The sequence below is a fragment of the Nothobranchius furzeri genome, chromosome 15 (assembly GCF_043380555.1).
Source record: "Nothobranchius furzeri strain GRZ-AD chromosome 15, NfurGRZ-RIMD1, whole genome shotgun sequence".
Classification (NCBI taxonomy): Eukaryota; Metazoa; Chordata; class Actinopteri; order Cyprinodontiformes; family Nothobranchiidae; genus Nothobranchius; species Nothobranchius furzeri.
In genome coordinates this window covers 32,343,890-32,366,712 of record NC_091755.1, presented here as the reverse complement: position 1 = coordinate 32,366,712, position 22,823 = coordinate 32,343,890, and the positions used below count along the sequence as shown (strand labels likewise).

Sequence of the window (22,823 nt, the reverse complement as noted above, 5' to 3'; positions counted from 1 at the left end):
AGTTGCAGACTCCGAGGAAGCTCCTGAGTTCAGTCAGATTAGCTGGGGCTTTGATGTCCTGAATGGCTCTAATGCGTCCCGCTTGGGGCTCGACTCCATTAGGGCCAACCAGCAGTCCAACATACTCCACTTTGGTTCGACACCACTGTCCCTTGAGAATCGCCAATTTAGCTCCGGCATCAGCGAGCTGTTGCAGCACGTGACGGAGTTCGGCCAGGTGCTCCTCGAAGGTTCCACTCCTCATCAAGATGTCATCGACATATATGAGGTTCCCTCTGGAAGCAGCATCTGACATGGCTTTGTGGAGGAAGATGTTGAACTCTGCAGGTGAGTTAGAGTAGCCAAAGGGGCAACGGTTCCAAGTATATTGGCGATTTCCAAAGGAGAAAGCCAGTTTATACTGGTCCGCCGGCTCAACCTTCATGGTCCAGAAGCCGTTGGCTATGTCAACCGTAGAGAAGAAACGAGCATCTCTGACTCTGGCTAGCTCCTGATCTAAATGGATCATAGGCCACCTGGAGAGAGGTACTTGTTTGTTCAGTGCACGATAGTCTATGGTGAGACGCCATTTCCCAGTCGGTTTCAGAACCGGCCAGATGGGAGAGTTGTAAGTGGAGTTACACTCTCTGATGATGTTTTTCTCCTTCAGCTGATCGAGGATCTCCTGGATCGACTCATAAGCAGCGAGGGGAATCTTGTACTGACGTACAAAAGTAGGAGGGGCATTCGGGTTCGTTGGAATGCGAACCGTGTGCAGGTTTGTGAGTCCACAGTCCAGGGAGTCCCTGGATAAGACGGACTGAAACTCATAGAACAGGCTTCTAAGCTCTGCTCTCTGCTCCTCTGACTCCAGCGCATCCGCTTTGTCAAGCTGCTGGCTGACTTCGGCCTCGAAGCCGTCATAAGGTTCAGAGGAGGAGGGTCTCTGGTGTTCCGGGCTTTCAGCCGGTGACTCAGAGGGTTGAGTATTTATTGCAAAAACCGTTAGACACTGACCACCGTCAGTATCTAAGGTTGCACTGCAAATGGGTTCCTCAGGAAGGGCTTCATGCCGCTTGATGGTAATCATTTGTGAAGGGAAAGTACTGAATGTGTCTACACCAACCTGTCTGTCGTTCAAGAACAAAGGAAGTTGTCCGATCACGGGGACTGACAGTTCGAAGTCATGGAATGAGCTATCTATCAGCATGCCCAAGGGCTTTCCTGCCGGCATGTGGATAGGACTCCGGGTCGGATTTTCGACCAACAAGTAGGCAGAACGATTGTTCAGCTCCAAGAGTGGCGTGCCACAGACGGCTAAGTTGAGCTCCAAGAAGTGTGGTGATGGCTGGAAGAAGGCCTGTGTGCCTGGCAGCTTCTGATGCTTCATCAGAGTCAGACGAACAGGCACTCCTTTGACCAGTGGGGGCAGAACCGTGCTGGCCTCAACCACTGCACGGCAGGCCTGTGGAATGGTCTGTCCGGACAGCAAGTGTTCAGGGCCTTCTGAGCGAGGCTCAGAGGATGGTGTGGCTCGGGCCCAAAGGACTTGATTGCAAGTGTCCAGCTGGGCACCGAGTCGAACCAGCAGATCTGCTCCAATGAGTGCAGGTGGATCAAGCTGTGGTATGATGCTGAATGTATGTGTGAGCTGTCTTGCTCCAAGTTGGATAGTCAGAGAGCAGACCTCTGGCGCTTTCAGGAGCCTCTGCGGCCAAGTAGGTGACAAGAGCCGATGGCTACGTGTCACACTGACCAGAAGGGGGTCCTTCTGACGCAGGTGTTCAAACGTCTGCTGGCTGATGGCTGACTTTTCAGACCAAAGTGCAAGGCGAGCATCTGAGATGTGGGTGCAGTTGATGGTAAGACCACCAACTATGTGTGGTGCATATGGCTGCAGGCTGACGTTCTTCAGCGAGCAGAGAAAAGATGAATGTGTGCGGAACGGAGTTCCAGGAGCGGTTTCATGCCTTTGCAGGCGGTCATCGTCTGTGGGAGCCGTAGGGAGGGGCATGACCTTGGAACAAGGGTTTTGCGGCTCACTTATGCTGACTTCAAGAATGGAGGATGGTCGGCTGCTATCTGGGTTCCAGGGCTTAGGTGTGTCCACCTGAGCCCACAGTTGACCCTTCTGGCAGTCGATGAGGGGACCTAGACGTTCAAGCAGGTCCTGACCAATGAGAAGTGGTTCAGTGTCTAGCTGGCAGACATAAAACGGGTGAACCAGAGTCATGTCTTGGAAGGTGATGTCCAGCCACGCCCGGTGAGTGATACACTCCCGGGTCTGGGTGTAGCTGGTGATTTTCAGGTCACAAGGTTCAACCTGGACTGGTTTCCCGAGCGACCGCATGGTGTCAGACACGCGATGGAACAGTGTGGAGCACATCAGGGTGATTTCTGAGCCAGTATCCAGCAGAGCATCAACCTGTATGCATCCACCTACGTTGGTGCTACAGTACAAACGGCGAGCATGATCATGGTTTGTTAAGTCACCAAGGAACTTCAGAAATTTAGTATCAGGTTTCTCTGGGGGGTAGATTTCAGGAGACTCCTGTGATCTACCCGTAGTGTTCCCCCAGCTGATCAGGTAGGTCCTGGCCACGCTGGGAGGTTGAGCCACGCCTAGTCATGCGGACGTTGGCTCTGGGTCTGGCTTCTTAGAAGCAGACTTTGGTGCAGGGGTCTCATCTGCAGATCTCAGCTGTTCCTTCTGTTTAGCTAGGAACTGCTGAAACATCTCCTGGAGGTCGGCTTTGGTCAAGTACTCACCTGCGGACTTGTGTTCGGGACCTACCTGTGGGCGGCGCTCCTTAAACCTTCCACTGTTCCGACCTGCTTGCCGTTGGTTTTGGTTGGGCCACTTCCTGTCTGATTGTCCAGACCTAGGCAGCCAATCAGCACCCCCCTTCCCCTGTTGAGGAGATTGGGACTGCTCTCGCGGTTTAACAGGTCTAGGTTTAGCAGATTTTGGCTTAGTGGGTGGAGCTTCTGTGCCTTCGAGCTCCAAACGCGGCTCGGCGTCGGGAGCTAGGTGCATAACGCGGTGATGTGCGTCAGGCTTTTGGGGCTTTCCGCCGGCTTCCCAAGCCTGTTGAGCGTATCTCCTAATCTCCTGAGTTGTCAGTTTTTTCATCCGACAATACATTGAGACTTCGGAGCGAACACACTCGTGCAGGTTGTGAATGAACAGGGATCTGAAGGCAGGGTCTTCCTCGAGCCCAGGGCCGTTTCGACCTTGGAAATAAGCACTTTTGAGTCGGCGATAATACTCTCTGGGGGGTTCGTTCCTCCCGTGTTTGATGGAGAAGGCCCCCATTGTAGCTGACGCAGAGTCTGCATAAGTGGCGTATTCATCCCTCAACGCTCGGCAGAGCGAGGAGTACCGATCTCGAATGTCAGGTGGTAGAGTTTCCATGAAACCGTGCACCGTTCTAGATGTGGTTTTCCAAATTAGCTTGAGCTTTTCCCTTGAAGAGGGTGCTGGAAGATCAAGCAGACAACGTTCTATCTCCCTGAGATAATCGTCGACATTGGATTCATTGGTGTTAGGATCAAAGCGTTCTATGTCTTTAGCTAGCGATTCAATTTGACGTACACGGAGCCCTGACTCACGGTACGGCGCGTCATCCTCTGACTCTGACCCACGGTCTGTCTCAGAAGGCGCTGGATATCGCTGGTGTGCTCTGGGCTCCCAATGTTGACTCCTGGGGCCCAAATCGGGGTTCGGCATGTTGTGGCGGGCTGCTGGCACGTCACGTGGGTGTCTTGGGAGGTCCTCCTCCCGGGGCACGTCTGCGTAGTGCAGCCTGCGTCTTTCAACTGGGGCTTCTGCGTAATACGCTCTGTCCGGGTACGGACTGGCGTATGATGCTTTGTCCTGCAGCTGGTTATCGGCATGCCGAGTACTGGAGTAGCTAGGATGGGTAGATGGTGGAGGTGCAGCTTGGGGTGCATAACCCCAATCGGCACCTTGCACCCTTCGTGGACTGGGGGAGCGGTCTAAATAGAGGTGCCGCTCGGCTGGTCGGCTTCTCACTAATTGAGAAGGCCGTGAAGATGAGGGTGGTGGTCCAACCTGGGGTTCGAGGGCGAACTGCCCTCGGCCCCTAGATGGTCCTGAATGCCCTATAGTGTGTGTAGGGAACGGGGCCGAAGGTTGGAACAGATGAGCTTCATCTCTCCCCTGCGGCGTGCGTCCGTCCAGAGAGTCCTGGTGTTTCCCCCCTTCCCACTGTCTGTTGTCATCAGCAGAGGGGGGCGGGGTCTCCTCCCCATCTTCCCCAGAATCGGTGCGGGTGTCGTCTTCCTCGATCAGCCTTCCATTTCGCTGTTTTTCAGCTAGCATACTCTGGAGGTTCATGATCTTCTGACCACGTTGGAGTCCTCTCTGATAGAGGATCAGGCCTAACTTAGCCAAGTGAACCTGGATTGGTTTAGTACCATCCGGGTTTTCTATTTGATCAAGTACAGCTTCTAGCTCGACGCTACGCTGTTCTTCAGTGAAATCCCTAGAAGGGTAGTCGGGTTCTCGAGCAACCGCGACCAGTTTGGACAAAAATTGTCCAGAAAGTAGGCCAGGTTCATAGTCGTGGGCCGCAGCGCCACCTGGTTGCTGGGAGTTGGTCAGTTCACTACTCTGTCCCTCCATTTTAACAACCGAACCAAAATAGCCTAGTAGAGCTTCTGCAGATAGCTCAAGGCTGCACCTTTGGCAGCAACTGCTAGCTTTGTAGCAGAAAAACACTAAATTAACCTTTGTGCGCACAGGTTTTAGCGTTTTAAGATTGCACGGAATGCCGTGACTAACGCCTAAAATACTATTCCTTTCAGTATTTTAGCAAAAGCTGGTGCGTTGCCGTAGCAACGTCTTACAACACTTGCAGTGTTAAATATGCTAGTTATTCCTTCAGAATATTAGCAAACAAGGTGTTATCAGTCTTTGAGTGAAGGTTTCAGTTAGTTACAATAGCCACTGTGAGTTAAAGTCGCTAAATTAGCAGTTAATTTTAGCCTAAAAGGGTTAGTCAGAATTACTTACACGCTGCACCTTTAATGAGGAACTGAATTTTAACCTAAAAGGTTAGCCAGAATTAATTACACGTTGCACCTTTAAGGAAAAGCTGAATTTTAACCTAACAGGTTAGCCAGAATTAATTACACGTTGCACCTTTAAGGAAAAACTGAATTTTTAACTTAAAAGGTCAACCAGAATTAATTTACACGTTGCCTTTAAAGAAGCACTGAGTTACTGGTGAGAGTTCGATGCAGCTTCCTGCTCAGCGAAATCAGCACCACTCTGTTGCTGGTTCAAGGCTGAACAACTGATTATTTTTAATTCAAGCTCTTTGGATTTATTTGTTTGTTTGTGCCGGATAGAAATCTCTGTGTATCCAAGCCTCACACGGCCGCACCAATAAAATGTTGGGGTTATTAGGAGCGAACAATTCGTAAGCTTTAACTTACTTTTGGATTCTTCAATAAATTCTGTAAATATGGGAATATTTACTGATTTATTAATTAATTAAGATATTCTTAGATATACGGGGCACCATTCCCCTTTTTCCGGGGAAAAATTGAATCCAAAACTCTTATCAGTCTTTCTTGAAGTTCGTAGAATCCTTGGAGCAGAGACTTCTCTTCGACACAACAAAGCTACTGGACACAAAAATCTGAATTTTATAACATTTAATTAACAATTTGTCAAATGAATAAACAGTGGAATAGATGAATAATAACCGTGTGATATGATTGAAGATGGATGTGTTTGCATGTGATGGAGGATGTATGAATGGGGTCCTTTGTTCTCACAAAGGAGTAGTGTGTATGTGTGTGTGTGTGTGTGTGTGTGCGTGTGTATGGATTCAAAATGGAGTCTTGAATACAAGATGGCTGACCCTTTTGTCTGGCTAAAGTGTGGGTGGCAACTTGCACTTTAACTTCCAAAGCACTTAGAATCAGTAGTAACTTAACCTTAAATCACTCAAAACATTTCAAAAGATCATGAAACAACACAAAAGATTAATCACAAATTAATATCTTTTAGTTTCAGCCTGGCCATGACAGAAACCATTTTAAGATACCAAACAATGATCAATAAGCAGTTTATTCTTTCAAAATGACCCGACGGACGTGTTTGGGACGAAAGAGGAAAACACGAAGCTACTTTTTAAGCAATAGCGCGATTTTATTGCTTATTCTGGACTATAGAGGAAACGGGAGAAGAAAAGGAGAGAAAAAAATGAGTTTTCTGATCACCAAAGCAGCAAGGCGTCCCCCGCTGTTATGACTTGACGATTCTCCGTTTTTCTCCGCAGTTTCCAGCGTCATCCGTCGGTTTGATGCTTTCTACGTTGTTTGGCGTTCACGAGTGTTTCTCCACGGGCTGGACAGAGACAGCAAAGTTTCTTTCTGTGCTGAGTTATAACTTACAGCGTGCTTGATGGAGTTGTTGCTTTCCTCCGCAGTTCTGTGTCCTCAAACATCAGCTGGAGGGGAGCAGAAACGAGCAGATCTGATGGGCTTGCAGTTTAGTTTCCAGCAGTTCCGTGGCTCAACTTGGCACTTAGAGCTTCCGCGTGCTCAAGTTGTCGGAGCGTTGACAAGCGTGTCCTTACCGCCAGGTATCCTGGGCAAAAGAACGAGGATTCTTTGTCTCTGCTGAAGATTTATGGTCTTAGTTCGCGGGAAAAGCTCCACGGCTTCCCGCACATGCGCAGAACGTGTTTCTGGTACTAGGCGGTGACGTCATCACAATGCTTCCGTGTGCAAAGCATCATGGGAAATGAAGTTTCTTGGCGCTGATGTGATTATTTGCTTTTCAGAGCAATTTAAGCACAGTCATTTTGGAGAAAATCACTGCATAGTAATTTCCTCATGAGGTCAGACCCTCAACAGCTCCATCAGGGGACTCCATTGTCCTGCTGGGGGACTTCAATGCTCACGTGGGCAATGACAGCTTGACCTGGAGGGGTGTGATTGGGAGGAACGGCCCACCTAATCTGAACTCGAGCGGTGTTTTGTTATTGGACTTCTGTGCAAGCCGCAGTTTGGCCATAACGAACACCATGTTCGAACATAAGGATGCCCACCGGTACACTTGGTACCAGGGCAGCCTAGGTCACAGGTCGATGATAGATTTTGTAGTCGTATCATCTGACCTGCGGCCGTATGTTTTGGACACCCGAGTGAAGAGAGGGGCGGAGCTGTCAACTGATCACCACCTGGTGGTGAGTTGGATCAGATGGCAAGGGAACATGCCGCGTAGACCTGGCAGACCCAAACGCATAGTGAGGGTCTGCTGGGAACGCCTGGCAGAAGAACCTGTCAAGACGGTCTTCAACTCCCACCTCCGGCAGAGCTTTGACCATGTCCCGAGAGCAGTGGGAGACATTGAGTCCGAGTGGGCCTTGTTCCACTCTGCGATTGTCGAGGCGGCTGTTGCTAGCTGTGGCCGTAAGGTGGCCGGTGCCAGTCGTGGTGGCAACCCCCGTACCCGCTGGTGGACACCAGAGGTTCGGGGAGCCGTCAGGCTGAAGAAGGAGGCCTACAGGGCGTGGCTGGTCTGTGGGTCTCCGGAGGCAGCAGACAGGTACCGGATAGCCAAGCGGGGTGCAGCAGTGGCAGTTGCCGAGGCAAAATCTCGGGCGTGGGAGGAGTTTGGTGAGGCCATGGAGAAAGACTATCGATCGGCTCCAAAGAGGTTCTGGCAAACTGTCCGGCGCCTCAGGAGAGGAAGGCAGCAACTCGCTCACACTGTTTACAGTGGGGATGGGGAGCTGCTGACGTCAACTGAGGCTATAGTCGGACGGTGGAAGGAATACTTTGAGGAGCTCCTCAATCCCACCAATGCGCATTCCGAGGAGGAACCAGAGCTGGGAGGCCTGGGGATGGACTGTCCGATCTCGGGGGCAGAAGTTGCTGAGGTAGTCAAACAACTACACAGCGGCGGAGCCCCGGGGGCGGATGAGGTTCGTCCTGGGTATCTCAAGGCTATGGATGTTGTAGGGCTGTCATGGTTGACACGTCTCTACAACATTGCGTGGTCATCGGGGGCAGTTCCTAGGGAGTGGCAGACCGGGGTGGTGGTCCCCATCTTTAAGAAGGGTGACCTGAGGGTGTGTTCCAACTATAGGGGGATCACACTCCTCAGCCTCCCTGGAAAGGTCTACTCCAAGGTACTGGAGAGGAGGGTCCGATCGATAGTTGAATCTCAGATAGAGGAGGAGCAATGTGGTTTTCGTCCTGGCCGTGGAACTGTGGACCAGCTCTATACCCTTGCAAGGGTGATGGAGGGGGCATGGGAGTTTGCCCAACCAATCCACATGTGTTTTGTGGATTTGGAGAAGGCTTATGACCGTGTCCCCAGGGGCACCCTGTGGGGGACGCTCCAGGAGTATGGGGTGGGTGGCTTTCTGTTAAGGGCCATTCAGTCCCTTTACCAGAGGAGCGTGAGTTTGGTCCGCATAGCCGGTAGTAAGTCGGACCTGTTCCCAGTGAGGGTTGGACTCCGCCAGGGCTGCCCTTTGTCACCGGTTCTGCTCATCACTTTTATGGACAGAATTTCTAGACGCAGCCGTGGTGTGGAGTGTGTCGAGTTTGGTGGCAGGAGAATCTCGTCTCTGCTTTTTGCGGATGATGTGGTCCTCCTAGCTTCATCCAGCTCTGACCTTCAGCTCTTGCTGGGTAGGTTCGCGGCCGAATGTGAAGCGGCTGGGATGAGGATCAGCACCTCCAAATCTGAGACCATGGTTCTCGACCGGAAAAGGGTGGCTTGCCACCTCCGGGTCGGGGGAGAGGTCCTACCTCAAGTGGAGGAGTTTAAGTATCTCGGGGTCTTGTTCACGAGTGAGGGTAGGAGGGATCGGGAGATCGACAGGCGGATTGGTTCGGCGTCTGCAGTGATGCGGACGCTGAGCCGATCTGTCGTGGGGAAGAGGGAGCTGAGCCAGAAAGCCAGGCTCTCGATTTACCGGTCGATCTACGTCCCAATCCTCACCTATGGTCATGAGCTTTGGGTAATGACCGAAAGAACGAGATCGCGGATACAAGCGGCCGAAATGAGTTTCCTCCGTAGGGTGGCCGGGCTCAGCCTTAGAGATAGGGTGAGGAGCTCGGACATTCGGGAGGGACTCGGAGTAGAACCGCTGCTCCTCCGGATCGAAAGGAGCCAGTTGAGGTGGTTTGGGCATCTGGTCAGGATGCCTCCTGGACGCCTCCCCGGGGAGGTGTTTCGGGCATGTCCTGCCGGCAGAAGGCCCCCGGGTCGACCCAGGACACGTTGGAGAGGTTATATCTCCAATCTGGTCCGGGAACGCCTTGGGGTCCTGCCGGAGGAGCTGGTGGACAAGGCCGGGGAGAGGACGGCCTGGAGCTCCCTAGTTGGGATGCTGCCCCCGCGACCCGGACCCGGATAAGCGGAGGAAGACGAGACGAGACGAGACGAATTTATTTAATCAGACACATGATCCTCAGCCCTTATGCATTTACACAATTCATTAGATCAGATTCAGAGAAAAGGAGCTATTTAGGCTTCTTTGATAAGATTGGCTATTATACAGATTTTTATGGTTGAAATAAACGGGCCTTGTGTTTTTGTCATACCTCATGCCCCTCCACTGAGACATCAGGAGGAACAATGTGGTTTTCGTTCTGGCCATGGAACGCTTGACCGGACCCTTAGCGGGGGCCTGGAAGGTGCGTGGGAGTTCAACCAACACATCTACATGTGTTTTGTGGATTTGGAGAAGGTGTTCCCTTAGGGAGTCCTATGGGGGGGACTCATGGAGTATAAGGTACCAGGTCCCTTGATTCAGGCTGTTACGTACAATAGGTTTCAGAGCTTGGTTGGCGTTGCCAGCAATAAGTTGGGCTTGTTTCTGGTAAGAGTTGGACTCCACCAAGGCTGCCCTCCATCATGATTCTGTTCATAACTTTTATAGCGGGATTTCTGGGGTCAGCCAAGGTGTTGCATGGATCTGTTTTGGTGGCCTAAGGATCAGGTGTCTGCTGTTTGCAGATGATGTGGTCTTGTTGGCTTCATCAGACTGTAATCTCCAAAATTTGCTGAAGCAGTTCATTGCCAAGTGAAGTGAATGACTTCATCCGAGACCATGGTCTTGAGTTGAATAAAGGTAGAATATCCAAGGACCGCTTTGGCTACATTGTTGCTCATCACCATTAGTGTGTGAATAACAGTTATATTGTAAAGTGCCCACCACATCAAGAGGAGCCAGTTGAGGTGGCTCTTGCATCTGGTTCAGATACCTCCTGAACGCAACCCTGGTGAGTTTTCTGGGAACTTCTAATTGAGAGGAGACCTAAAGGAAGACTCGGAACACCCTGGAGGTACTATGTTTCTTGGCTGGCCTGCACGGGAACACCTTGGGATTCCCTGGAGGAGCTTAGCCCAAGTGGCCGTGGAGAGAGAAGTCTGGGCCTCTTTGCTTAGGCTGCTGCCCCCATGACCCAATCCCAAATGAGTGAAAGTAAATTGATGGGCGGATAAGAAATCATCTTCTAAAAACTGGATTTGAGCTTGTTAAATAAAACGAGAGCTTCTGTTTTTGTTCCTTACTTACTTGGGTATTATCCCTGAGACTAAACGCTTTTCCATTTTTTAGTTCTTTTCTTACACAATTACCCTAAAAATGATTTATTTACCTTACATGTTTCAGCTATAGCAGCTCTAGCCGATCGCTGGTGATGGTGGTGTCACTTCCTTTTATCCGCGGGCAGCAGAGGACGGTGTCGCCCTCTACTGCCCGCGTCCTCCTTGCTTTTAACAAACCCTGTTTATCATGCAAACATTATGCACACAAGCCATCTGTTTAACTCTGGATTATTTCCAGGCTCTGTTCACACATCCTGACGGCCTCTGTGATGATCCTTTGAAATCTCATCCAACTTCCCTGCGAGATGTGAATTCATCGTGTCAGTGAGGGATTTAAACAAGACGGGAGCCTTTCAGATCATCTCCCAACAAATAAAGGATTCAAAATCATTTTAGATATCATATTTTGTTAATCGTAATGATGAAAACTGCTCATTCAAAAGTAATGAAATTGTGTTTTGTGTCTTATTTGCAAAATTGTCCTTTTGGGGTAATTTGTTTTTCTGTCGCTGATAACTGCTGTTGGGCATTTTTAATGAAGCATTAATTTTAAATCAGATTTTTGACTCAAACTTACAACAATAATGGGAGCTGATTGGGTAGCTTCAGAGAAATGTAAATGTCCAGCATCTTGCGGCGTGTCATTATTCTCTCAAGTGAACACTTGAGCAACATTTACAGAGTAAGTACCTAAGCTAATCGTTAAACTTTAAGTATGTGTGGCCCACTTCATAAGTCAGGAAAGATGCATTAAAAATGAATCCAGAGCAGCAGAATGTACGGAAAATGAAGAAGTAAGCAGTTTGGCGTGTTACACACTCCCCTACTTTAGATCCAACTAATCAGTAAAATAACTTGTTAGTTGTTAAAGGAACAGAGTTGCTCAGCCTTCTTCCCCGTGAGTTTCAGGTGTGACGTTTTCAGAGAGAGGTTGTCATAGTTGCGTTGTCATGCCAACAGATGTTGGTTCTTTGTTATAACCGAGAAAGAAACCTGAAGGTGGCCTACCCCTCCCCCAAACCAAAAAGTAAATGTTTTCCTTTAAAAGATACTTATATCCAAATGTGCATTAACCATTTTTAGCCAATCTCTTCCTCGCCCTCTGTTTATTCATTACAGGAGCTTTTGCTATCGGTGCTGATTGGCTGTTAAAAGAGCTGCTCTAAAAAAATCCTCCTTAAATCTATAAATAGAAATCATAATAAAGCCCTTATGCCAATGCTGTAATTTAGCTTGTCAAGTAAACTGTGAAATCTCTGTTTTTATCTGTGAAATTCAGAAAATGTTGGCCAAAGATAAAACATATTGAAGCCTGTGATGAAACAGTTCTTCGCGTGCATTTCTGTATCTGTGATATTTAGCTTTGTGTGAGCAGATCACCGAACGCAAGCAACTCTTGCTTGGTGCTATTTCTGGCTGTCTACTTTACTGTGGGCCTGAATGTGCCATGACATCATCTCAGAAATAAGAGAATGCACAGCCTTTTACAATTAATAGGAGCAAACTGTTCACTGATGTTGATCCAAAATTGTCACACAGACCTACAGAAAATAAAGTAGAACCTGTCAAACCGATTTAGATGGAAGATAAAACCATCAGCGATGATTTTGGGCTGAAAACACAAATGTCAACAGGCATTTGGCCTCTGTGTTTGTTACCATCAAATATTATAAAATGTCTTTTATCAACAGAAATTTATTTGAATGCTATTATAAAAAATAATCAAAAGTTGTGAAGACAATAAAATATCTAAGTGGCTAGATCTTTTCCACTTGGATTAAGTTGAACAAATGCAGCTTTATTCCCTTTTCATAGACCACAAAAGAGAAGATCCACTTTCATCCTTAACAGTAGCTTGACCTCATGGCTGGTTGCACAAAATGTTTTAGCCAGCAGCCGGCTTGCTTAGCAAATGGCTGAACCCTATAAAGTGTTTTAACCTAAGAATTTTCTGGTTCATTTATTTGACCACACACACACACACACACACACACACACACACACACACACACACACACACACACACACACACACACACACACACACACACACACACACACACACACACACACACACTTGTTTAGAAGAGCTATTGTCCTGTTGAAACTGGGATGAACTGATTTTTTTCAACAAATAAACAGTTTTAGAAATAATGAAAAATTAAAAAGAAAAATTCTAGCTCACATTTGATTATTGTTGATTTGTGTTGAGAATAAGTATTTGGAGGTAACTACTGTGCACCCTAACATTTCCTGTTCAAAGTGGTCTTCTTAAAGCCCCAGTGTGTAAAAACATTCGACTCCTTAGCCCCACACAGTTTAGAGTAGGCATTGCAGCTACACTAGCCCACACACGTCAGAAAGGCAGTGTGTCATTGTGGTGGTGTGTGCACAGCTGCGGGGGACAGGGAGACACTTTAGCACAACAGCTACTTCTGGGTCACACACAGAAAAAGTCACACACCAGCTTTCAACCACATATTTTAAATACTGTTTCTGCTGCTTCTGTTGGAGCTGCGAAGTTGTGCCTGAGAACAGTGGCTGAACATAGTTCACAGGAGCCAGCGTCCTGTTATGTAGTACATTCTGTCATCAGTTCCAGTAAGGATAATTCATCTGAAGGCGGAGTTCTGGTATAACTAAGTGCATTTTGGGCATTACTAATGTTCTGTACTTTTCCAGGAAACACATTTTGGTAACATCCACTGTCCAGTGTTGACTCTGTTGTTTGTCTGATTGTGAATAAAGCCCCACGCTGTGATGGACAAATGGTTCTCTGCATTTTCTTAAAACATAAAGAACCCATCACCTCTTGCTCCAGTGCTGCTGCTTCTAACACGTCAGGCTCATCTGCTGAGTCTGTCACGCCCCTCATCTCCTCCCATGGCTGTGTGCGCACTGCCACAGTTATAAACAACTTCCAGCTTTCAATCCAGTGATCACATGCGGTCAGTCAAAGTGCTAAAACAAAACGCGGAGCATACATATTGTATGGTCCTAAACAGCTACAGTGTTTTATGATGGTACATGACAATGGAGCGTCAGCCACAGTTTATGAATATAGAAATGTGAAATTTCAAGCTAATAGGAATATTTAGAATAGACGTTAGTGATAAATATTAATTAAAAAAAGACAAGTTTGTGAATGGTTAAACAGAATTTGATAATAAACAAGTAAAGATATTACACTATGGCTGTAAAACACACTAGTTACTCAAATTGTTAGACTATTTGATTCTAATTCACCATTAGCATTGTTAGCTCAGTGTTAGCCCTTTAGCCTTCTTTACCTGATATTAGAGTAAAACAAAAAGATGCCGTGACTTCTTAGGGGTACAAGAAATACCTTCTGGGTCACTCCTGTTTACTGGGTTTGGTTCTTTGAACAACTCTGGAGCTTGTTTTTGCCAGTGTTGAATTACAAATGCCAGCGCTGCAGCGTTAGCTCGGCGCAGACTCTGCAACCTTTCGGGCTCACAGATTGTAAACATCATTATGTCCCTCTTTTGGTTTTTTTTGAAAAGAGAAAATCTGACATCTCCCCAAATGGTTGAGAAGGAAATCATTTTGAATGTAACTGCCCTTCCTACATCATCGAGACATTAAACTGTTATGTGATTATTTCACTGCAGAATTCTTACATATTGCTCCTTTAAAATGTGTTTCTTCAGCACTGGCATCTATCTGTCTGCACTCACCAAGTTAACATAATACTATGAGCCCAAACCAAGACCAATGGTGTATCCATTCATTACCTGCAGCCTGGCAACAACCCGTGAAAGGATTAAATAATTTAGTGACACACTATGAGGTTCCTTCTCTGTTTTATCTTTGTGCATTCACTAATTTATCCATGCAAGCTGTTCTCGGGACAAACATTCTTTTCAAACCATTGGTTTAATGCTCATTGTATTCCAGAGGTTCCCTTGTTTCCCCCTTGTTTTTATTTATGTATTCATTTTAATTACCATACCTTTCTTACACTGGTTTCTGTTTAGTATAAAGAGAAACACCACGGAAAGCTTAAAGCAAATGTCAGACCTTCACTAATGAAATATTTATGACACCATGACAGTTTTTGCCCCAGTTTTGTTCTATAATTAGGCAGATCGAAAGGCCTGCCTCTGCTATTTTTGACTGCAGGTGCTTTTCCCCACGTTCTCTGATCCCTGGCTTCTCTCCTGTGGGCTCACTGCATTTGCTATCTTTAGATTTTCCATTTTTAGCTCAACACGGGGAGAGGGGCTGTGTGAGTGAGGGTAGGTGGGGGGTTTCAGATGGACTGAATGCTGTTGGTAAAGCTGAAGTAGGGCATGAGGACAGCATGAGCATCCAGGGTATGAGGGATTGCCTTGCCAACTGTACCCTTGAACAATATTGACGGTTTATATGTGCATGTGTCACCTTTGTAGAAATAAAACTTAAGAGAATAAAAATAAAAAAGCACCTTTGATCAGTCCATGTTTTATTCCATTTGTTATGATTTTATACCTTCAAAGCCTCGAGAGTTCCCCTGGCAGGGGTAGAAGAATCAGATTTTAGTGTGTGTGCTGTTCTTTGTCTTTCTGAGCGTCATTTATTTATTTCTCCTCTCGATAATCGTCTCACCAGTTTTCCTCCTCGCTTCACCCTTTTCTGTTCTATTTATATTTTCCTTACTTCCATCTTCCAATCATTCCCCCTGCCTCTACTCTTTCCTTTAATCCTTCTTCCTTCTTTCCCATCTCCCTTCTTCCTTGTTGGCAGAGACTCAACTGTTCTACTCTGACACGCACACGAAGAAAAAAAAACAGGGCTAGTTGTCATAGCAACCTCCTGTAGTCCACATGAAATGATGCGCATTTAGTTTTACATGCCCACCATTCAAGACAAGAACATAGAGAGTTAATGGGAGCGCTCACACCAGAGACTCTGACTCCAGTTTTCCAAAGCACGACGCACTTCTCATTGCCCCTCTGTTCACGAATCGCTGGAAGGCTTTTGATAATGCACATAAAAATTTCAACATACTTTACTCATAAATATGCAAGCGAGCCTAAATATTTATACATTCACTGCCACAACAAAATCAGATCCCGTTCATAATGGCAGGAGGAAAAAAGGATTGGCAACCAGTCTGGGCTAATAATCGATTCAAGTAAGGACACTTTTGAATCTTTCAGTGCCGTTTGTAATTTTTAGGTCAGCTAAAACATTTAGGTTTGCAGTTAACTATTGCAGGATGCGGATGGCAATGTTTAGTTAGCTAAATAAGTATTAATGAGAGAACCATTCATTCCTGAAACTCGTGTTTACTGGTTGCACACAACTCGTGCTAGCTAGGTCTTGCAATACACCTGACCAAAAACAAATCCATGAAAGCAAAGTAGAAAGTTTACATAGTCTGAGTGTTTTAAGGTACAAATAAGCTGCAGGCAGTACCTTTTGACACGTGGTCAACACTGCATGTGGCTGGAGCTCTGATGAGAACCAGATTGTTCAAGAACTTGGCATGGCTGCATTTTAAAGAACGTATTAAGGCTGCAAGCCCTGATAAGGGGGCCAATCAGTTCAGTGGGGCACAGTTACCATGGAAACTTGACCTGAACATGTTAAAACATAGCTGTTAGCATTGGTTGGAAGTATTTTTTCATCAGACCTCTTTATTCAATGTTCAAAATACATTTATTTATTCTTTTTTCTTTTGTTCAGCTTTTGCAAATGATGGTAAACTCGTAAACCAGGTTTGGTGTTAATATCAAATAGCAACTAAGATAATTTCTGTCTCTTCTGTTGGACTTAAGGAGAAAAGCCTTCAGAAGGTTTGAAGTTCATTGAATTAAGAACCAGATTTATCATTGAAATATGCAGTTTTAAAGAAGTGTAGCGGTCACACTTTATAGCATGACAACTGCAAATTAATTATGACCAATAAGATGTGAGGCTCATCTGATCTCAGTCAATCGTGTTTTTTTACCATGGGGAAGGGGGCATGTATGTAGGTGTGTGTGTGTGTGTGTGTGTGTGTGTGTGTGTGTGTGTGTGTGTGCTAGAGGATGAGTGTTGTGAAGGGTTTTTTATTGTCAGACTGTTTTTAAAATTCTGGGGACGGGAGGGAATGTGGGTATGCGGGGCCTTTTTAATTTGTCAAACACTTTGAGTTGCATGTACTGTAGGATAAAGTGCTATATAAATAAAAGCTGATTGATTGATGATTCCATATAAATATGAAGTATCAATCTGATTGATCTTTGATTGTTTAATCAGAAGATTCTAGGGTTCTTTGCTTGTTCAGGGACCATAAACACACTTCGTATTAATTCAGACAGTCAGGTACATAGTTAAAAAGGAATTTTATTCTTTTCTAAACTAATGATTACACCTGACAAGATTTAAATAGTGAGATGTGATGGAGTGTGATGTGTAGGTGGTGTGATGTAAGTTAGATATTTATCAGAATTGTTGTATCTGAAATAAATTATGAAATCTGGGTGTAAAAGAATCTGTTGTCTGCTATAATCTAGAGAGTTGATTATTAATAAAACAGCATCAGACGCAATCTGTTGTGTCTAAAAAACCCTGGCGGAGACCCCCAGCAGATCCAGACTGTCAGAAGTCGGGTGGACCTCACGGCACCGGGAGCTAGTAGATTAACTCCAGTGTGACCCGTCCAGTCTTGAGATGTCTCCAGGTCACAACAGTGTTTGCGTCCAAAGTGGATGTGGCCCTTAGGGAGCCATCTGGCTTGCAGCATGAAAACAGGTTTTGGACGGTATGTCAAAAGAGATGTCTCAAGGATGCTTGTTCAGAATTGGCCGGTTCGGTACTTCACTAGAAACTGAATTACTTAGGAAGTAATTCTTGTTTTATTTAACTACTTTGTTATGATTTCTGGCGTATTCTAGCAAATCAGAATGTGCCATGTCTGGAAGCTTTACCAAAACATTCCTCAGAAAGCCACGCCTTCCTTCAGATACAAGATGTTTTTATCACTGTGAATGAGGATGGTTTAAAACACTTGTGTGAGGTGAACCTTAACCTTAATTTGTATCTTATGAAGATGTGTATGAGTGTAGATAATGATTAACTTGTTAAATCCAACACATACTGATCGTAAGATCTGCAGTGGATCATTGTAAGAGCAATATTAATTTCAACTTCATTGATTTAAGCACAGCTTATTCAAACATTTCATTTAAACATCTTGTTGTTTTATGCGGAGAGGTGAGGCTTTTGCGGGAGACCTTGGCGGTTTATTTATGTCTGCACTGAAGAACAATAAGTGAGCAAAAGGTTGATTTGTGCGTCTGAGTCCTACAGCTGGTGTAACCTCGACTTTGCAGTTCTGGCATGCATGAAAGGTTACTGTGTCCATTTTATGGGGAAAATTTACCCTTTTGATTCATTACAGAAGACCACAAGAGACCTAAACTCCCCCATTTGGGTGGTGAAGGAGGGAATAGGAGATTGACAGATTGGGACGACGTCCAAATCACTGCAGACACTCATTCATGTGGTACTACAAAGGAGGAGCTAAGTCAGAAAGCAAAACTATCGATTCACTGGTAAACCTTTGTTCCAATCCTCAAATGGTCATAAAAGGTTGTGACCCTCCGGGCTGCAGTGGACCCCAAGAGGGGCTTAGAGTAGAGCCGTCACTCCACATCAAGAGGAGCTACTTATTCAAAGCATGTATTGCTACCATGTTTCACAAAGCATGTCCAATGGCTTCCATCCGCCTTCGATACCCACTTTCTTGGAATTTCTGAGGTGCTGGTGTCCATCTCCAGCTGTGACTGAGTGAAAAGTGCACCTTTAACAGGTTCCTGGTTCATCACAGGACCACAGAATGACTAAGAACCATTCATCCACACAATCAAGGGTTGATTTAAAGTCAACCATTAAACTATCCATACACACAAGCATACACACATGTAAGTGGTTATGCTTGAGCTCCCAGCCTGGTATTGAACCCATTACCTTCTTACTGCACCTCTCTCCAAGATTCAGAGTTACTTTATTGTCAGTAGCAGCTTTCTACGTGTCAAAAAGTAGTGATGATACAACGCTCTGCCTCGCACTTCCACTAAAACTGAAAATTGGTTAGAAAACGGACCTGGTTTAGCAGGGTTAAGGTCATTTTGTCTAGACATGGTTTCCTACGGCATGATGCTACTTTTGAAACACTGACATTTAGCAATGCCTCGGATGCCGACTCTAATAACCGCTCATTCTAACACAAAAGAACACATCTTTCCACTTTGTCAGCAAGTCACTTTTAAAAGCTTAGTTCCTTTGTTGTTCAGGAATATTCTCAAACCATCTTTTGGCACAATTTAATTGAGGTTTAGTGACGTTGATTTCCTATTTAGACCTAAGGGACTTTTAAAAGAACATTGTTTTGAGAATTAAACATGATATTTGTAGTTTTTTTTTTTAATTTTCTGACAAACTGTGTTTCATCAACACAATTTGGAATATGTGGAATAATCTTAAATGGATGTTATGAACAACATATCTGAAGATGTAATTTTTAAGTGAAATGCTGAGCTGTGTTCAAACTTGATGTCTCTTTATTTTTATTAAAGCCAATGAGCTGGAATTATTAATTACTTTCAGCTGACTGGCAAAAGCATTACGTCATATAACCAGCGTTCAGCAAACAAAGCACTACTACAGCTGTATGCTGCTGAACCTGTACTCTAAATTATTCCCAATGGTGTTGTGTTCAAATTCCATATTTGAGTCATGACCCCCTCCCGGCTTGTCCTCGATAGGATGTTGTGTCCAACTTGTTACCACGCTGCTCTGTTCATTAGGCACAATCTGCCGGCCTTGCACCTACTTCATCTGGGCTGCAGGTGATCATGAATTTGCAGACCGCCTGGTGTGTGCGCAATGAAGTTACTCCGTCTGAACCTGAATGCAAGCCAATTCTTCTGCAGCACATTTTACTGACAGTACATGTTCACAGACACTGTTCTGTTGGAACAGTGAGTTCTCAAATGAAGTCATGTGGGAGCAGGCAGTGCTATACAATTAAACACTGACACGGTCGACGGTGGTGGTATTGTCCAAGCCACTGGGTTGCCAGGCAGTTTAATTAACTGTAAGTTCTTCCTCCCACTAATCAACAGCAAATCCCAGCTACATCTAAGTGAAGAAAAAGTGCCTTAAATGTTTGAAAGTGCTGAAAAATAATGAAAATGTTTAATGCCATTATTGTGTTAAAAATTTAGTATTGATACATCTGTCCATGATTGGTCAAAAATGTGATCCAATGGTTTTATAAGATTGTGGGTTGACAGACACAAAACAAGAAAACTAAGTTGCTTAATTTTTTTTTTTACTGCACTGTTAATATATTGTTTACCAACTGTTTGAGTCCAACTCACCACTTTCTGTCAGCACTGGAATAAATTCCTTGTAAAAAAAAATGCATCTGAAGATGTAGCCACTTTGGGCTAATCTAGACAAAAGCCTAAGTGACATACGGTCTCACATGATAGCGTAACTCTTAAAGGCATACTATGCAATTTTTCATATTTTGAAATAATTTTCTTGATCCAGTATGAGCTAAAATTACTCTTTACAAGGTTAATGAAAAGTCACTCCGACCCCCTCCAGTGGCTAGAATACTGCACTTGCAACTTCAGAATATCCGGACCACTCCCTGTCAGTAATTGAGCTGAGATGCTAGTGCTGCAGTCTGCTTCCAGCACGGTTCCTGCATATTTTAGATCGTGAACATAGCTGATTTACCATCTAGTGGGAGTCTTACTAACTAGGAACTTGTTTCGGTAGCAAGGTGCAAACAAACGTTCAAGTCAGGCAATCTATAAAATAGGATAGATAAAAAGTAATCAACATAAGGAGCATAGCAAGAAAAACAATCAATCATAAGCATAAAAATATAGGCGACAGATGCATATCTATGTGGTTAACATGGTTATTAGGTGTTCAGGAGTCGCTGTGTGTGCACTACTGAGCTGCTGGCTGAACTGAAATATTCTAGTGGCCAATCAAAGCGCGTTCTCTGCTCACATGACCCCAAGATGTATTCAGATGCAGCCCCCTGCCCTGTCTGCGTGTCTGAAAAATTATCAAAACAGTACCTTGCGGATTGATGGGCCCACTGTTATCATTACCCCCTGGAAGGATCCGGGCGGCGGTACTGTCGGAAGGATTCTGGGTCTTCCAGGTGCATCTCTTGAAGTAAACTGGCATAAACTCCTTGCTTGGCCCATCTTTCCAGCCACCGTACACATACTTTCCTAACCTCGAAATGCCGGTGGCGGCGGTGCTTCATCAACAAAAAAAGTAGAGGCATTTCCACCGTTTCCAGCTCTGTCTCTGTTTCGTTCATTTTTTTGACATGCAGATAAGGGGCTGCCATCTTGGAATCATGTGATCAGAGAACACACTTTGACTGGCCACTAGAATAGTTCAGCTCAGCTGGCAGCTCACGTACTGCGCACACAGCGAGTTTCTAGCCCCCGTGAGGCGGAAAATATCTGACTGGTCAGATATTCGGCTCAGCGTCTTGTGAGGCGGAAAACTCAGTGAAAATCAGGCACACACGGCGAGCGATCTGCTGAGCAAACAGTCATTCGAGGCCGTTTGCTCAGCAGGTGGCTCTTGTGTGCGGCAGGCTCAAGGTTGGTTTATGCTTGATGCGTCCGCGAGGTCCGCGCGGCGAAAATGCGTCATTTTAACAACCACGCCCCTCCACCGCGCCTCCGCCCGGCCCAAAATTTCCACACCGCGCACCTAGGAAAATTTCTAACCACGCGGACGGTCGGACACAGAAAAACATGGTGGACTGGCAATAACTAGTATGGCAGAGGTTCGTAAATACAGACATTTGTATGATTCAGCTCTCAAAGATCACCGTGATCAACATGTTGTTAATAATTCTTGGAGAGAAATAGCTCGCACTGTCGGAAAAGACGAGGACGCTGTTAAAAATGCTGGAATGCCATGTTGTAAACAACAGTTTTTACTTCTACTATGGTGTGGTGTTGGATGCATGCCATAGAGCCCCATGCTACCCCGTTCAGTTTGGGAGAATATTGGCTCGCCGCAGAGACGAGCCACACAAACCATAAACGCTGCAAGTTGTGAATCGCGCTCCATCCGCGAGCCGCATCACCGTGCGGAAAGTGAATGCGTCAAGCATAAACCAAGCTTAAAGCGGTAGTTTAACGCTATTGGTTATTTCTGGTCGGCACTCAGTTTCCTATTGCATGGAGCTCTGCGGGGCAGGGGGCGTGCTTAGCAAAAAAAATAAAAATAGGGCGTATTGCTTACATTATTTCACAGTACATGATGAGATCATCACTTTTACGGATTTCTGAAAAATCATACATAATTTCTGAAAGGGAAAAACTCCGTAAAGATACTTTAAGGTGTTAAAAAGACAAACAGCGGAGAGTTTTGGTTTTACGAGAGTGAGTTAAAACAGACTCTAGGTGGTGCGAAAAGCTAGTCAAATCTGCATATTTTCCCTTTGAAACGTGCTGTGAATGACTCAGCTCATAAAAAAATCCCATTTTAGCTCAATATTTGTAAAACTGACAGGATTAAATACTGATTTAGTAGGGTGGCAGCCATCTTCATGGGATAAAGTCCAACAAAGGATCAATAGTAGGATTTCTTATTGAACATTTTAACAAGATCAATTCTGTTGTTCATAAGATATTTTGCTCACAAACGAGGTAATTAGATCCAAGCTAAATTCCTGTGGATAAGCTCACAGCCCATGCAACTTTATGGTCAGGTGTAGACGATAAATCAATTTTTCTTCTTGCTTTTGTCCCTTCAGATTGAAGGAGAGGAGGAGCAGAGACGTTTTGAAGAAGGCAAAGCACGTTATCTCCAGAACAAGGCAAAGAGACTTGCAGATAGAGCGCCAGCAGTGACCCAGTGACTCACCAGAACCAAATGCCTGCAACAATATTTTATCAACTCCTCTCCACTCACAATATATACAGTATAGTTGTAGCCTGTTGAACTTCATTCTGTAAATTTTTATTTCCAGATGTGCTGCACACCAAAGTTTTCATGCTTAGCTGTGTATTTTATTGCTGTAATAGTATTTTATTAATGTATGAAACCTTAACACTAGACTATTTAGTTTGAAGATTATCTCTAACTGAAGTATTTTCAGTGATGTCAGTGCAAAATGACACTGAGAGCAAGAGAAATGATGACTGAGTGAGTGAATAATTCTAAATAAAAGATCCAAGTGTGAGTCC

General features: G+C 45.3%; 1 protein-coding gene across 3 annotated transcripts in view; it reads left to right on the top strand.

Annotated features, from left to right (window-relative positions):
* The window catches only part of acot7 (acyl-CoA thioesterase 7), an 80,047-nt gene extending 57,224 nt beyond the window's left edge, over nucleotides 1–22,823 (top strand). For 2 of the 3 annotated variants that reach the window (XM_015967537.3, XM_054745788.2), the window contains exon 9: nucleotides 22,391–22,823. In XM_015967537.3, coding sequence (XP_015823023.1) covers nucleotides 22,391–22,495 — 105 coding nt within the window. In that variant the 3' untranslated portion in view covers nucleotides 22,496–22,823. Of the gene's footprint in view, nucleotides 1–10,826; nucleotides 13,357–22,390 lie in introns of those variants that run through there. The other variant, XM_070544699.1, reaches the window with a different exon arrangement.